Below are 16,060 nucleotides of genomic sequence, written 5' to 3'. Positions count from 1 at the left end.
CTCTGTTGAATCGGTATTGGTTGTGTATGTTGAACCTATACGACCACTTGGACACTTTTTAGAGTGGAAGCAATCATCGACCTTCGTCGATGTTGAAACGTTGCCTCCAAAAAGAGTTCCAAGAGTAGGTCGCCCACGAACAACAAGATTTCCTTCTGCGGGTTAATTTCTTCAAGTCTATAGGTGTTCGAGATATGGGCAACGGGGTCACAACAAAATGCAATCAATCTTTCAATACTACCGAGTGATGTATGAATTTTTTTATTACTAATTATGTCCATCATCTTCATGAATTTTTGTGGATTTGGATGATTTTTGTATTATATTTTGCATTATTCCTAGGGTTGGCAATGGGGCCGGGGCAGGGCGGGGGGGCGTCCCTCGTCCCCGGCCCTGTGGGGGAAATTGTCCCCCATCCTCGCCCCCGTCCCCGCCATTTGAAGACGAGGACGGGAGTGGGGATTCCCCGTCGGGGAAACGGGGTCCCCGCAGGGCCCCATTCCCCGTTTCCCCGTGGGGATTCTCTGTGGGGATTCCCTGCGGGGATTCTTTGTGGGGATTCCCCATTTTTTTTAGTTAAAATTTGATTAGTCTACAAAAAATCTATTAAAAAAGTTTATCGAATACCTAGTTTTTTAATTCAAGTGATTTTATTTGAAATTTGACTAATGCACAACAAATGAACAAAAAATAATAGACTATTTTAATTGACAATCAATTGACAATTTAAAAGCTAACAAATCCATTAGATAACTTTACAACTTAAAATTCAATAAAGTTTGAATAAGAAAGTCAATTAAAGGCAAACGTCTTATACATTCAAATAAGTATACAACTTAAAATTCAACAAAACTCGTCCTTCTCTCTTCAACGACTTCACAATCAAATCTTTCACCTTTCTTGGCATCATCCCATCCTTAGTTGTATTCATTCCTACATTTAAAATGTAATAAACAAATAATGTCACAAAAAAAAAAAAATTAGACCACGAAATAATGTTAATCCTTGAACACACCTTAGTCACCACGCCATCTTCATCAAAATCGTCTGCATCTTCTAAAACAGTTGTTAAATATGTAACCATTTATTTTCCCATGTTAGTACCTTACATTGTCAAATATTTGTAATAAATGAAAATATTTATCAATATATTAGATAGAAAGATGTAAAACAAAATAAACAAACTAACCTGTCAAAACTTCAGTTGCAATCCAATTTTGAGCGCACATTAAAGCCTTTATCATCTTTGGATGAAGTTTGTTACGATATGGGCTTACAATCCTACCACAGGTACTAAAAGAAGGCTCTGATGCAACACTAGATAACGGGATGGCTAATATGTTTCTTGCAATTTCTTGTAAAATTGGATACTTGACACCATTCAATTTCCACTAACTCAAAATGTCTAAGACAGGTTCATCCAAATATGCATCAAACTGTTGCTTCTGATTCATATTATTGGAATTTGATACAAACAAGTCATAATCATTAAAATCATCAAATTCGATATTCTGTGAGGTTCCATCCAAATTTCTAGCGTGATAATCATCACTTTCACCACTGATATTCTATTTCCACATCTGAACAAATTTTTTTAATCCTTTCCACTTCAAGAAAAAAATTATCACCATAAATTCTAAGTAAAACTCAATCAATTTTAATTTGTAACGTGGATCTAAAACTGTAGCTATGGCCATTACCCCATGAATTGTCTTCCAATACTTATCAAACTTTGACATCATATTTGAAGCCATGTATCTGATCTCTTGAATGCCAGAATTAGTCCACTCAGAAATAACCAATTTCAATTTACAAATTTTTGGGGAAAAAAGATTAGCAGAAGGATATTTGGATCCAGAAAATATTTTAGTTATGTGATGAAATATTTTCAGTTTCTCACATATTTCTTTTGCTAATACCCAATCTTGATCCAAAGACAAACACTTGTACTTTGGTTCTCGTTGTTTTAGTCGATAAAAAACAGCTTTGTACTTTAATGCAGTGGCTAACATAAAATAGGTGGAATTCCACCTAGTACAATAATCAAGACTCAACATCTGACCATCATAAACATTCAACTATCGAGCAGTTTCCTCAAATTTCTCTTTCTTTTTTTGTGTATGCACCCAAAAAGACACACTACTACGTACTCTTTCGATCTCATCTCCTATCACTGCCAACTCATCTTTCACAATCAAGTTCAGAATATGAGCACAACACCGCATATGAAATAAACTCCTATCCAATATTAAGTTTTCACACAAACTATCAACAAGCATATTAACCATAGAGTCATTGGTATTACAATTATCTACAGTTACTAATGACAATTTTCGATCAATATTCCAATCTAACAGACATTCCATTATTTCTTCATGAAGCATCTCAGAAGTGTGTGGAGAAGGGACATATATAAACTTGATTATTTTGTTTTGCAAAACCCAACTATCATCAACAAAATGAGCAGTGACAACCATATAACCTTTTGTTTGGTGGTTGGAAGTCCACATGTCCGTTGTCAGGGCAATCTTTCCTTTGATCTCATTCAACAATGCCATGGTTTTCAACTTTTTAGTCTCATAAATTTTCAAAATCTTCTTCTTTATTGTGTTTCTTGACACCATCTTAAATAATGGTTGGATGACATTACAAAATTCCCTAAAACCTTCATGCTCAACCATTGAGAGAGGATACTCATGTCTTATTATCATCCTAGCTAATGCTTTTTTTGTAGTTTCCTAATCGAAGTTATATAAACTCAATGTATTGTTCTTCTCTCTATTAGGATTCAATAGGGATTGTCGTATGTCATTTTCTCCTTTATATGGGCATATCTTAATATGATCATGCAAATATTTGGTTCCATTTTTACTTTCACCCCCTAATTTTCGTTTGCAGTAATTACAAATCGCCTTGTCTACTCCATCTATTTTTTTTTTGTTTCTTAAAATGGTTCCAAACAACCGATGTCAATCTCCTCTTTAAGGATCATTTCTCAATATCCTCATCAAGAATAACACAATTATCAACATTCAAATTATCATCCTTCGATGAGCATGGAGTTAAATTTGGGGTTGAATTTGGGGTTGAATCTGGGGTTGGATTTGGGATTAGACTTGGAATTGGATTTGAAGAATCTTTATTTGTAGAAGGTGATGAAGACATTGTTTTCAACCTATTCAAAGCATTCAAACATTTAATTTGAAAAACCCTCTTCAGACTTGGACTTCATTTTCAAAACATTCAAACATATTCAAAGCATTCAACGGTTCAACCCCAAAATTGAAAACATTCAAATTTCATACACAAACATATTTTTCAAATATATTAAGCCTAAAATTCAAAACATTCAAATATCAAATATACATGAACATATTTTTCAAACATATTCAAGCTTAAAATTCAAAAATCAAACATACACAAACATATTTCTCAAACATATTATTTACTAATTTCAAGCATAATTTTCAAAAATATCAAACGGCCAAACAAGAGAACGAAAGAAAATTTTTACTGGCACTGGCTTGAACTTTAAAGTCTTGAAAGTTGAACGGATAGATCTTGCCTTTTGAAATAGCACAAAACTATTTTTTTCAAAAGAAAAACAACATAGAAGTTAGAACAATCAAAATATATAAAAAAACAACACGGGCGGCGTTGAATGTTTACCTGAAATAGTTGAGGCTGAGTTGAGAAAACACAGAAGTGTTTCAGGATTGCTTAACTTATCAGCTGGACGGGAGCAGTAGGTTCGGCTGGACGGGACGCTGGTGGTTAATCAGCTGAACGAGAGTGTTTCAGCAAGTCAGCTGTTGGACGATGCTCGGTTGGAAGTGGACGTTGGACCTGGATGGGACGCTCGACTGGAACTGGAAGTGGACGCTGGTGGAGCCGGTAGCGGATGCTGGACGGAACAGACGCAGAGGGAGGCTGGGGCAAGGCTGCTGGTGCTCAGGTGTGTTGATTTTAGATTTAGGAATTAGGGATTTTGGGTTGTCCTTGTCGTAGCAGTAAAAGAAACTAAGAAAGCCAAAACCCAAAAGAAAAGATTTAATATTTTGGAAAAAGGAAAGAGGAGAGGAAAATATTTTTGGGCTATTTTTTTAATTTTGGGCTTTTGGGCTTTTTCATTTTGGATCTTTTTATATATATTTATGATAAGTTTATAACATATATATATATATATATATATTTATTTATTTATTTATAAAAATATATATATAAATTCGGGGTCGGGGATTAATCGGGGTCGGGGTCGGGCAGGGATACTGTCCTCATCTCCAGATGGGGCCCCGAATAAATTCCTTGGTTTGACCCCATCCCTCGTCAAACCAAGGAATCCCTGACCCAAACGGGGCGGGTCCCCGCGGGTTTTTTTGCCAACCCTAATTAGCCCGGCCAGGAATTGACACCTACTTGTATGGGCCCGATCGAAAATTAATATACTTTGATGGTTTTTTGCATGGGCTTGACTAGGAATTGACGCCTACTTGCATGGGCCTAGTTGAAAATTAGTATACTTTGATGATTTTTTGCATGAGCCCAACCAAGAATTGGTGCCTAGTTGCATGGGCCTAGTTAGGAATGTGTTACTTTTGATGATTTTTGCATGAATCCAACCAAGAATTGGCGTTACTTGCATGAACCCTGGGAAATGTGTATTATGATAAATCCTTATCATTAATTACAAACACAATCTACACCAACTATAAGTTTTCATTCATAACTTCAACCATTAATTACAAAAAAGTTTACGAACTTCTAAAATAATGCTCTATTTGCCCAAATCTGAATGATATATTGTCTACAAAAATATGTCATTCTATCTTGTGTTAAGATGTCCATTTTGGACCCGGTTACATTATATTCAAAAAATTTACATATGAACATACCACCGTCACCATTCTCATGTTGTTCAGGCACGAAAGCATCATCGCAGCAGGGTCTGCGTTGTCCATCCACATCTAAAATTTAATGTTTAGATCTTCAGGTATGTCAACGAGAGGATCATACTCTTGTTGCTTTTTTTGCCTCTTCTCATACTTCCTTGTGTCTTTCCACGGTGTAGTTAATTTCCAAGAAATTTTCCTCATTCGGCCACTGCGACCTTTTATTACATTTAGATTTTCCAGGTCTTGTGAACTTATAGATGATGGCTACACTTATATGTTAATTATAGTGTTATTCGATCAAAGAAATAATGAAGTTGGAGAACAATAGTAGATGAAAATAAAATTTCAATTGTTAATAAGAATTACAACAATAAATTTACTTACATACTAAATAGGAAGACAACAACAATAAGAATTATATCAATAGTTTTGATTGATAACTTCTCGACGAGGTCATACCTCGTCCTTCCATCCATCAATGCCAAACCATTTATCTATAACATCGTTACCTGGAACCACAGGTACCATATCACCATCTATAGCACCTAGAGCTCCATAAGAATGACAATCCCCATCACCATCATTTGTCACAGCATGATCACTCGTACCTCCATGGTCTCCACTTCTAGTGTAATAAACGTCTTTTCCCTACATGCATAGGTATTAGATAGGATAAATTATGTATGAAGAGAACAAATAACAATGATCGTAATGATATATTCTTACCTTCAATAATCGTCGCAAGTACTTTTTAATGCTCTTTAGGTCACGTTCCAAACTTTCCACGCGATGATCAAAACCTTTTATTAACATAATCAATTTGCGTTACTTCTTCCGCTTCTTCTTGGTCTTCCCGTGATACCTTTGTTCACTATCATTGTGATTAACCTCCTTAGTGTTTGAAGATCCAACATCATCGTCATCATTTGTAGATAGAAGTAGTTCCAATGATGCAGGTGGTGCAAGTTAAGGGATGGGTGGATAACACGATTCATAACTGAATCTCTTCTCAAATAGAATGAGTTGCAATGTGATCTTTACTTACAAAAAATTGTAATCATGAATAAACAAACTAAGAAGCTATAATCATGGAAAAAATTCTAACTCAAAAAACTTAAAAAGGAATGTACTGCATCTGACCTGAATACTTCGTCTTTAATCACTCCATATGGAGGAGAATGTGAGCATAACCATCTCAAAATGTGTGGTATCGCATTGTCATTCAATTTGTGCGACCGGATAATGATGAAATAGTTATGTATGCCCATGCCTATATGAAATGTAAGTGTGTATTAGTGGTGTACTTCAATGAATATTCATTAAATCGAATTAACTAAATTACCTGAAAAGCATTGGGAAACCTGTAAAGACTGAACACCTGTTGTTTTCCATCTGCAATGCCCTTATATGTCTCTGCTTTATCTTTTAATCCTTGTTTAAAACGTTTAATTGTATTTGCAAAAATTTTCTTACTCTAGTCCTCATAATAAAATCTATTCCAATCATCTATGATCACTAAATTTTCAAAATCCGTTTGTTTTTTCCTCTCTCTACCCATCATAATAAACTCAATAAAATAAAATAATGCAATTTTCACTGCATCAACATTGTTTTCGAACTCAAATGATGGAAAAATAGAGTCCAACTCATATGCCTTCATACCCTCATTGTCATTTAGATATTTAGCTCTAAGTCTAACAAAAGAATTTTTTCCCCTCACAGTTCTAGTTTGATGTTTCAGTCCTACAATAAGGTTAAACTCTATTTGGCTAAATGATACCTTATTTCCCAGAAGATTAAAACTAATAACATCTCTCCTAGGTTCCTCTACCTCTCGAAGAAAAATATAATGAATCTGTAGTCCATTGAAGATGATGTTTGTGTCAAGGAGAGGGCCAAAAGATGTTTGTTTCGGAGTTAGTTTTTTCTTAATTTTAGGAATAGTCTTTCCTATATGGGAACAACATGAAAGGGCTGCAGGAAAATGATCATTATGATGAAACTTCATTTCTACTTTAATTATAACCTACATTTTTCACCAAATAGATAAACTAGAAGTCAACACAACAATGAGTCAAAATATTTAAAAAGAAAATATATATATATATATATTATAAGCTACTGTTTTTTGGCCCAATCTCATACCTAGTCTGGTTAAAGACCGGGTAAAAATAGTAAAAAAAAAACCTTCTCGATCCTGCCCCTTCCCAGTCTCAATCTGGTGCCTAGACCCTCTCCTCTTCTCACCTGGCCCATAATATTTTTTTAAAAAAATTATAACCTTCTATTTTTTGGCTCGGTTGGGTTGAAGATCGGGCCAAAAAAAATGTAAAGATCCTTCCCGATCTCCATTCGATCCCACTCCCTTCCTGGTCCTACCCCTTCCTAGTCCCGGTTGGGCGCCCAGTCCCCCTTTTCTTCTCGCCTTGCACATAATATTTTAAAAAATATATGTATGCTTCTATTTTTTGGCCCGGTCTCATACCCTTCTAGGCTGAAGACCGAGCCAAAAAACAGTAAAAAAATTCTTCCCGGTCTCACCCCCTCCCCAGTCCTGTCCCCTTCCCTCTCATCCTTTCATTATCCCCACTTTCCTGCCCATACCCGGTCAACAACTCCATTCGCCTCGCCGGTTTAACACTGCGCGCCAATCTTCCCCCCAAATAGGTCTTTTCACTAGCCCCAGTCGATCACGTACCCAGTCAGCATAGTATGGAGCCCGATCGAGTACCCCTCCCCTACACCTTATTAACTGGTCAAATCTCATTTTGTGCCCGATCGATCTAACATCGGGAGCCAATCATTCCCCCCTCGTCTTACCATTAGCCCAATCCGGTCACATACCCGGTCACCCTTGTATGAAGCTCGATTGGGTAGAGACCGATTTTTGAAAAAAAATTGTTCGATTTTTTTTTATAAAAAAATTAATTTTAGGCCCGCAAATTGTTCAGAAAACGTGGACCATGATGTTCTAAGGAAAAAAATTAACATTCAACACAAATCTAACATTGATTTAAAACAATCATTTTATAGCATCTGAGATAAACTAACATTGAGCGAAAAAATGAAAATCCATACCTGATTAGATGAAAAATTCAAAATAATCTTCAAATGAAAAGGAAAATGGCAAGGAAATCCGAAATGTAGTCGAAATCGAGGTAGAAAATGGTAGCAATCGAGTGAGAAAATGGAAGAGAGAAATGGAAAGGCCAAACAAGTAGGTTGGGAAGGTTTGGGGTTGTTGACAAAAATGACCTATTTGGAGTTTTGGTTTTGAAATTTAGACCCTTTTTAAAAACATTGTTTTTCTGACCCCACAATTTTGCAAACAATGTAAAATTACTGTAAAACCCTTCAAGATTTCAAAAGTCACAAACCCTCTCAACCTACTTGTTTGACCTTTCCATTTTGCCTTCAATTTTCTCACTCGATTGCTACCATTTTCTACCTTGATTTCGACTACATTTCGGGAGTTTTTGCCATTTTCCTTTTCATTTGAAAATTATTTAGGATTTTTCATCTAATCATGTATGGATTTTCATTTTTTTTGGCTCAATGTTAGTTTATTTTAAATGTTATAAAATGATTGTTTTAAATCTATGTTAGATCTATGTTGATGTTAGTTTTTTTTTCCTTAGAACATCTTGGTTGGCGTTTTCTGAACAATTTGTGGGCCTAAAATCATTTTTTTCCCAAAAATATTGAACCATTTTTTTGGAAATCAGTCTCTACCAGGTCGGACTTCATATGGGGGTGACCGAGTATGTGACCGGGCGAGGCTAATAGTAAGACAAAGGGGGAAATGATTGGCGCTCGACACTAGACCGACCGGGCGCAAAATGATAATTGATGGGGTAACAAGGTGTTGAGGAAAGGTACCCGGTCGGGCTTCATACTATGCTGACCGGGTACATGACTGAGCGGGGCTAATGAAAAGACCTATTTGGGGGAAGATTGGCACCCGGTGTTAAACCGACCGAATGAATGGAGTTGTTAACCGGGTATGAACGGGAAAGCGAGAATAATGAAATGACAAGGGGGAAGGGGTAGGACTGAGTAGGGGGCGAAATCGGGAAGAATGCTTTACTATTTTTTGGCTCGGTCTTCAGCCCAACCGGATATGAGATCGGATAAAAAAAAAGAAGCTTACATATTTTTTTAGAAAATATTATGTGGGCGAGAAGAGGAGGGGGCCTCGACGCCCGACCGAGACGGGAAAGGGGCAGGACCGGGAATGATCTTCACTATTTTTTGGCCCAATCTTCAGCCTGACTGGGTGTGAGACCGGGCCAAAAAACAAAAGTTTACAATTTTTTTTTAAAAAATATTATGGGCTAGGCAAGAAGAGAGGGACTGGGCGTCCGACCGAGATTGGGAAGGGGCAAGATCAGGAAGGGGGTGAGATCGAGTGGGGACCGGGAAGGTTTTTTTACTTTTTTTGGCCCGATCTTCAGTCCAGTTAGGTACAATATATATATATATATATTTGATTACAACTCATTGTTGTGTTGACTTTTAATTTATTTATTTGATTAAAAATGTAAGTTATAATGAAACTAGCAATGGAGTTTCATCCTAACGATTGTTTTCCTGCAGCCCTTTCATATTGTTCCCATATAGGAAAGTTTATTCCTAAAATTAAGAAAAAACTAACTCTGACACAATTAGCTATGTTTTGGTCCTCTCCTTGACACAAACATCATCTTTAATAGACTACTAATTCACTATATTTTTCTTCGAGAGGTAGAGGAACCTAGGAGAGATGTAATTAGTTTTAATCTTCTAGGAATAAGGTTTCATTCAACCAAATAGAGTTTAACCTTATTACAGGATTGAAACATCAAACTAGAACTATGAGGGAGAAAATTCTTTTGTTAGACTTAGAGCTAAGTATCTAAATGACGATAAGAGTATGAAGACATATAAGTTGAACTCTATTTTTCCATCACTTGAGTTCGAAAACGATGTTGATGCAGTGAAAATTGCATTGTTTTATTTTATTGAGTTTGCCATGATGGGTAGAGAGAGGAAAAAACAAATGAATTTTGAAAATTTAGCGATCATAGATGATTGTAATAGATTTTGTAATGAGGACTGGAGCAAAAAAAAATTGTAAATACAATTACACAATTCAAACAAGGATTGAAAGCTAAAGCAGAGGTGTATAAAGGCATTGCAGATGGAAAACAATTGATGTACAGTATTTACGGGTGTCCCGTGCTTTTCAGGTAATTTAGTTAATTCGATTTATTGAATATTCATTGAAGTACACTACTAAAATACACCTACATTTCATATAGGTATGAGCATACGAAACTATTTTATAATTATCCAGTCGCGTTGCAAACAGATTGAATGACAATGCGATACCACGCATTTTGAGATGGTCGTGCTCACATTTTCCTCCATATGGAGTGACTAGAGACGAAGTCTTCGGATCAGATGTAGTGTGTTCCTTTTTAAGTTTTTTGAGTTAATTTTTTTTTCATGATTATAGCTTCTTAGATTATTTGTTCATTATTACAATTTGTTGTAGGTAAGATCACATTGCAACTCATTCCATCTAAAAAAGAGATTCAGCTTGTGAATCGTGTTATGAAGCCACCCGTCCCTAAATTGAATCTTGTTATAATGTTGTGGTCGACTTCTTCACCCTAAACTGGAAGTTTTCTCTAATTGCTAATATAGATAACTGCATCTTTAAATCCTTCTTAGATATAAATATGTCACCAACTTGTACATCTTCAGAAGAATAAGACCCCTGTCATGATGATTTTGCTACTAGATGGATGTGACAAGTCATGACCCATTACGTGTGACGAGTCTCCGTAGTCTTCAATTGTTCGTTTTTCTGCATGAGGTGTATGGTGGGTATTAATCTTGGGTTCCTCTCCATCATCCTTCTCCCTCCAAGACCAATCATTGAAATGTTGACATTGGTCTACATCATCCTCTAAGTTATGAGTTGTCAAATTACTAGGCACAAAGTAAGTGATGGGTTAAAATATGTGGGGAAAAATGGACTATCTGACTCCATCTTGCAATGTACTAGCCAAGATGCTAAAGGGATTTCTTAATTCATCGGATATATGAATTGTTTGGATGAAATCCTTGATTACTTGAACATTTTGGAAACGTAGATACGTAAAAGGTATTATTGAAACCTCTTTCCATGTGAGGAATGTGTGTAGATCTTCATCATTCCGAATTACAAATGCAGGGGTTTTAGATCTCAATTGAAGTATACATCTTATAAAAAGATTATACTCATGAAATTATATCACTTATCTTATAAACTTCGATCAAGAATTCATTATACGTTGTGCTAACCTCAATGTCAAACCCCTACAACTCTCCTCCATCGTAGACCTTAAAACAATGTACATATTTTCCATGTGCGCCCGTCCAGGTTAGGGTTAACTCTATTGGGCCCCAGACCAGTCTCAGCCCGATTCCTATCCTGAATCCAAAAAGATTGGATGATTTCAATCAATTTCTTTCATACCTGGTGAAGCCCGACTAGGTGATTTCAATCAATTTCCTTCATCCCCAGTGAAGCCCGATCAGGTATCAAACTTATTTCAACAATTATTTTGTACCCAGTGAAATCCAACCGAGTAATTTTAACTCATTTCTTTCTACTTAGTGAATATCCGATGAAGCCCGTCCGAGTATCTTTAAAAAAATGCTATTTTTTTCATTTTTTTATAACTATCAAATGCAAAGCATTATAAAAAAAAGAGAAACAATCAACCAAGCAAACATATATACAAACAAATGAATTCTGACATGAAAAATCAAATTCCAAAAAGGTCATTTATTATTGTCAATTTTTCCAAAAATTATCGAACTATTGAATACATACAAAATGAAATACATACCTTCTTACGGAGTGTACAAAATTACAACTTCGTGAAATACAAGTTTTGTACTTGATGAAAGACTTTTCTTTCCAAAGATAATTTGGTGAAGAGAACTTTTTGTGGGATTGTAAACAAATTAATTTTTGTGGGTAATTTTTTGTGTTAGAATGTGAATAATTTTTTGTCAATTAATTTTGGATGAACTAATTTTTTGTGAATAAATTTTTGTAGTGGAGAATTTTTGGTGAATTAATTTGGTAGATTGGTTGTTGAAATTGAAAGTAAAAATTTAATAAGGGGCATAAGAGTAATTGTATAACCAAAATTTTCTATGCTTACATCATTTTCATCATCAAGGAGGTAAAAAAAAACTTGGTTTTCAAAAATAGGTCAAAAATACAAAACAAACTAAAAAAAAGGTCATTTTTGTCAATTTTCCAAGGGTTGTGATTTTTGAAATGTTGAAGGGAGTTACAGTAATTTTACATTATTTGCAAAATTGTGGGGTAAAAAAACAATTTTTTTAAAAAAAGGTCTAAATTTTAAAACCAAAACTTCAAATAGGTCATTTTTGTCAATTGCCCAACTGCTTGGGCCAAATACACCCTTACTGTTTTTATCCTTAAATTTTATTTTATTAATAGATATTTTGATCTAGTATCATAAATGCCTTATGGTTTTTTTTATTAACTTTTGAGTGTAAGTATTGAGTTGGTTATTATTAATCTCCTTTGGATAGTAAGGACTAGTTTACGATTGTGTAAGTTCTTTTGAGTTGGAAAACAGAAGGATTCAGCTTTGGCAGAAAAAATTGTATACTACATGACAAAGATGAAATCTTATGGCATAGAACAGAATGGAATCATTTGAGCAGTATAAAATTAAAAAGCATCCTAAGATTATTTTAGGAAAAAAAATCTACCCAACCTAGTGCAATCCAAACAAATACAAATTCTGGAATAACCTTTTGAAAAGTAAAGGAAAGAAGAAAAAAATCAGCTTAGTTTTGTTTTCACTTGCGGATTCAACAAAGTTTTTAGATCATTATAGCTAGGTTCTCCTGCTATGAACATGTGCCCAGAACCAAGCCAATGGAGAAGCAGAATTCAGAGGAAGTAATGGAAACCACTCAAAAGGTTACCAGAAAAAAGGGTGGTCTTCGAACTATGCCTTTCATTTTAGGTAATATTCTTCACCAAGTTTTAAAAGTTCTGATGCATCCATTTATAATGTGTTCATTGACAAAAGAACTCTAAACTCTGCAGCAAACGAGATATTTGAGAAGATTTCAAATATTGGTCTTCATGCAAATATGATATTTTACCTGATAAATGAGTATCACCTGAGTAGTGCTAAAGGAGCAATCGTCTTGTTTCTGTGGTCTGCACTGACAAACTTTTTGCCCATTGCCGGAGCTTTCCTCTCTGATTCTTACTTGGGTCGGTTTAAGGTCATCGCCATGGGGACAGTGGTTACACTTCTTGTAAGCAAGGATTCATTTCCTTCAACTTCCAACTTAAATATCTGTTTGTTTCAACTGTTTCTTCAACTTTGATCATTCTTTTGAACTTCAGGGAATGGTGGTTTTATGGTTAACAGCCATATTTCCAAAAGCAAGGCCTCCACACTGTAAACCACCTGAGGAATTTTGTGTATCAGCAAACACTGCCCAGCTGATGCTTCTGTATTTTGCATTTCTTCTAATGGCGATCGGAGCTGGGGGAATTCGACCATGCTCTTTGGCGTTTGGGGCAGATCAACTAGAAAAGCCAGGCAACCCCAAAAACCAAAGAACTATGCAAAGCTTCTTCAACTGGTACTATGCTACTGTTGGAATTTCAGTCACCATTTCAGTGGTATTTATGGTTTATCTCCAGAACGCTGCCGGTTGGGTTGTGGGTTACGGAGTTCCTGTTGGACTTATGGTGTTATCCACAGCCATGTTCTTTCTTGGCTCTTCATTGTATATTAAACTGATGGCAAACAAGAGTTTGCTTAGCAGTTTGGCTCAGGTAATCGTTGCAGCTTGGAGAAATAGGAACTTGGAATTCCCCCCACAAGCTTCTGATAAATGGTTTTACCATAAAGGCTCAAAACTCGTCACCCCAACGCCGAAATTGAGGTATTTTAAGAGTCAAAACGTTTCACAATTGTTGCTCACTACGCTTTTATAGTTTCTAACATGATCAAAGTTGATTCTTCTATCTTGTTTTAAGGTTTCTAAACAAGGCTTGCATAATAAGAAACAAAGAAACAGACATGGATTCTAATGGAATGGCCAAATTCCCATGGAGATTAAGCACAATTCAACGAGTAGAGGAACTAAAAGCACTAATCAGATTACTTCCCATTTGGTCTACTGGCATTATAATCAGCGCCACCATCAACCAATTCACCTTCTCCGCTCTCCAAGCAAACACAATGGATAGACACATAACACCCCACTTCCAATTCCCAGCAGCTTCCTTTGCCGTCTTCACAATCCTAACCCTAACAATCTGGGTCGCAATATACGACCAAATCATCGTCCCACTACTAACGAAATTCACCAAAAAATCAAATGGACTAACTTTAAAGCAGAGAATGGGAATCGGACTCGCAATCTCATGCTTGGCCTCAGTAGTTTCAGCAGAAATCGAGAGAAAACGAAGAAACAGAGCAATTCATGAAGGTTTAGCCAATGTACCGGAAGGAATCGTGAAGATGTCGGCAATGTGGCTGGTGCCACAGCACTGCCTGGCAGGGCTGGCTGAAGCGTTGAATGCGATAGGGCAGATTCAATTCTTCTACTCGCAGCTGCCGAGGAGTATGGCGAGCATTGCAGTAGCGATGTTCTCGCTGGGAATGGGCGGAGGAAGCTTGGTTGCAGCACTGATTGTGAGCGTGGTGAAGAAGAGGACGACGAAAAATGGGAATGTGGGATGGCTTTCGAATAATCTGAACCAGGGGCATTATGATTACTACTACTGGGTTTTGAGCTTGATGGGTGTGGCTAATTTGTTGTATTATTTGATTTGCAGTTGGTTCTATGGAGATGAGGAGGAGGGAATGGAACAGAGTAGGGTTTGGGATGATAAGGAAGCCATTGAAGAAGAAGCCATCCTCGGTGCTTGATTTAGACATGCACTTGAAAGAAGATTTGATCTCTCATCTTATAACTGATAAATTTTTATTACACATGCCATTTTTTAAAAAAGAAAGTCATATTTTAAAAGAGAAGTTTTCACATATGAGAAGAAAGGTTAAATTATTTATAGAAGTAGTAAAAAAAGATGGATAGACTTTTATCAATCTCCATCAATGATAGACTTGTATCAATTTCTATCATTAATAGTAACAATGATAGACTTGTATCAGTTTCTATCATTGATAATAACAATGATAAACTTCTATCAATTTCTATAATTAATAGACACTTATAGACTTTTCTATCATTAATAGACATTGATAAACTTTTATAATGATAACAATGTCTATCACAACTATCTATAAGCAACAAAATTTTCTATAACAATATTTGGTGTATGTATCATAAATTATCAAAAAGCAAAAAAAGAAAAAAATGTATGATAATATAATAAAATCTACTTTTATTTACCAGTTTAAACTTTTGAGTCAATTGATAATTTAAGAAAGTTAGCAACAAAAAGAGTAGTAATATCATAACGAAAATAATGTTGTAAGATCAAACTTTCAACTTAAAAAGAAGTAAGATGTATGTATGTACTAATTTAGTTTTTTTTTTTTTTTTTTTTTTAAATCACTATGTTAGTTGTTAATTTGAGTATATTTTTTTTATGTTATTTTAAATGATTAAAGTATGTACTAAAAAGAAGTAATAAATAAATAACTTTAAAATACTTGGATAAATTTAAATAAATATTTTATACTAACAAAATAATAAATAAAAAACACTTTAGAACTGAAAAAAAAAAAAAGAAAGAAAGAAAGAAAGAAAGAAAAAAGAAAACATTTTAAAAACTTGGATATCTTTAAAGAATACGTTTGGAAAACTCGTTTATTCAAAAAATAGTTTAAACTTAATTGAAGTTTTTTCAAATTGCTTATTTATTTATTTTGATAATTTTGTATCACTTAAAATATTTGAAAAGTTATACTTATAACTTAACTTTAGAGTTTGTGTTTTTTTAATCTTTAACCTTTCCAAATAATCTTTAAAAATTAATTGGTTTATTTGATATAAAATTAGATTTTATGTTTAAGAAAACTTTGAAAATTAAATTTTGTATTTTATTAATTCACGAGCTTAAAAAAAAAGTCAAATTTTTAAACAACTAAATTGTT

At 35.0% G+C, this 16,060-nt stretch overlaps 1 protein-coding gene and 2 long non-coding RNA genes across 3 annotated transcripts; 1 reads left to right on the top strand and 2 right to left on the bottom strand.

The window, feature by feature from the left end:
- Nucleotides 1-718: 718 nt before the first annotated feature.
- LOC120071299 (uncharacterized) lies at nt 719-4,038 on the bottom strand. Its single transcript, XR_016528035.1, has 4 exons — nt 3,670-4,038; nt 1,190-3,584; nt 1,016-1,104; nt 719-933 (listed from the first exon to the last, which is right to left on the bottom strand). It is a non-coding gene; the product is annotated as an uncharacterized LOC120071299 (long non-coding RNA).
- Nucleotides 4,039-5,209: 1,171 nt separating this feature from the next.
- On the bottom strand, nt 5,210-13,214 carry LOC150037786 (uncharacterized). Its single transcript, XR_016527582.1, has 3 exons — nt 13,080-13,214; nt 5,619-6,162; nt 5,210-5,540 (listed from the first exon to the last, which is right to left on the bottom strand). It is a non-coding gene; the product is annotated as an uncharacterized LOC150037786 (long non-coding RNA).
- LOC120071613 (protein NRT1/ PTR FAMILY 1.2-like) lies at nt 11,973-15,026 on the top strand. The gene is made up of 4 exons (XM_039023961.2): nt 11,973-12,937; nt 13,021-13,238; nt 13,330-13,877; nt 13,972-15,026. Exons 1-4 carry the CDS (start codon nt 12,847-12,849, stop codon nt 14,867-14,869), a joined length of 1,755 nt encoding a protein of 584 aa, XP_038879889.1. The 5' UTR covers nt 11,973-12,846; the 3' UTR covers nt 14,870-15,026.
- Nucleotides 15,027-16,060: the final 1,034 nt, after the last annotated feature.

Source organism: Benincasa hispida, chromosome 2, assembly GCF_027475165.1.
Source record: "Benincasa hispida cultivar pf3 chromosome 2, pf3_genome.v1.1, whole genome shotgun sequence".
NCBI classification, from domain to species: Eukaryota; Viridiplantae; Streptophyta; class Magnoliopsida; order Cucurbitales; family Cucurbitaceae; genus Benincasa; species Benincasa hispida.
This window is presented reverse-complemented; position numbering and strand designations above follow the sequence as displayed.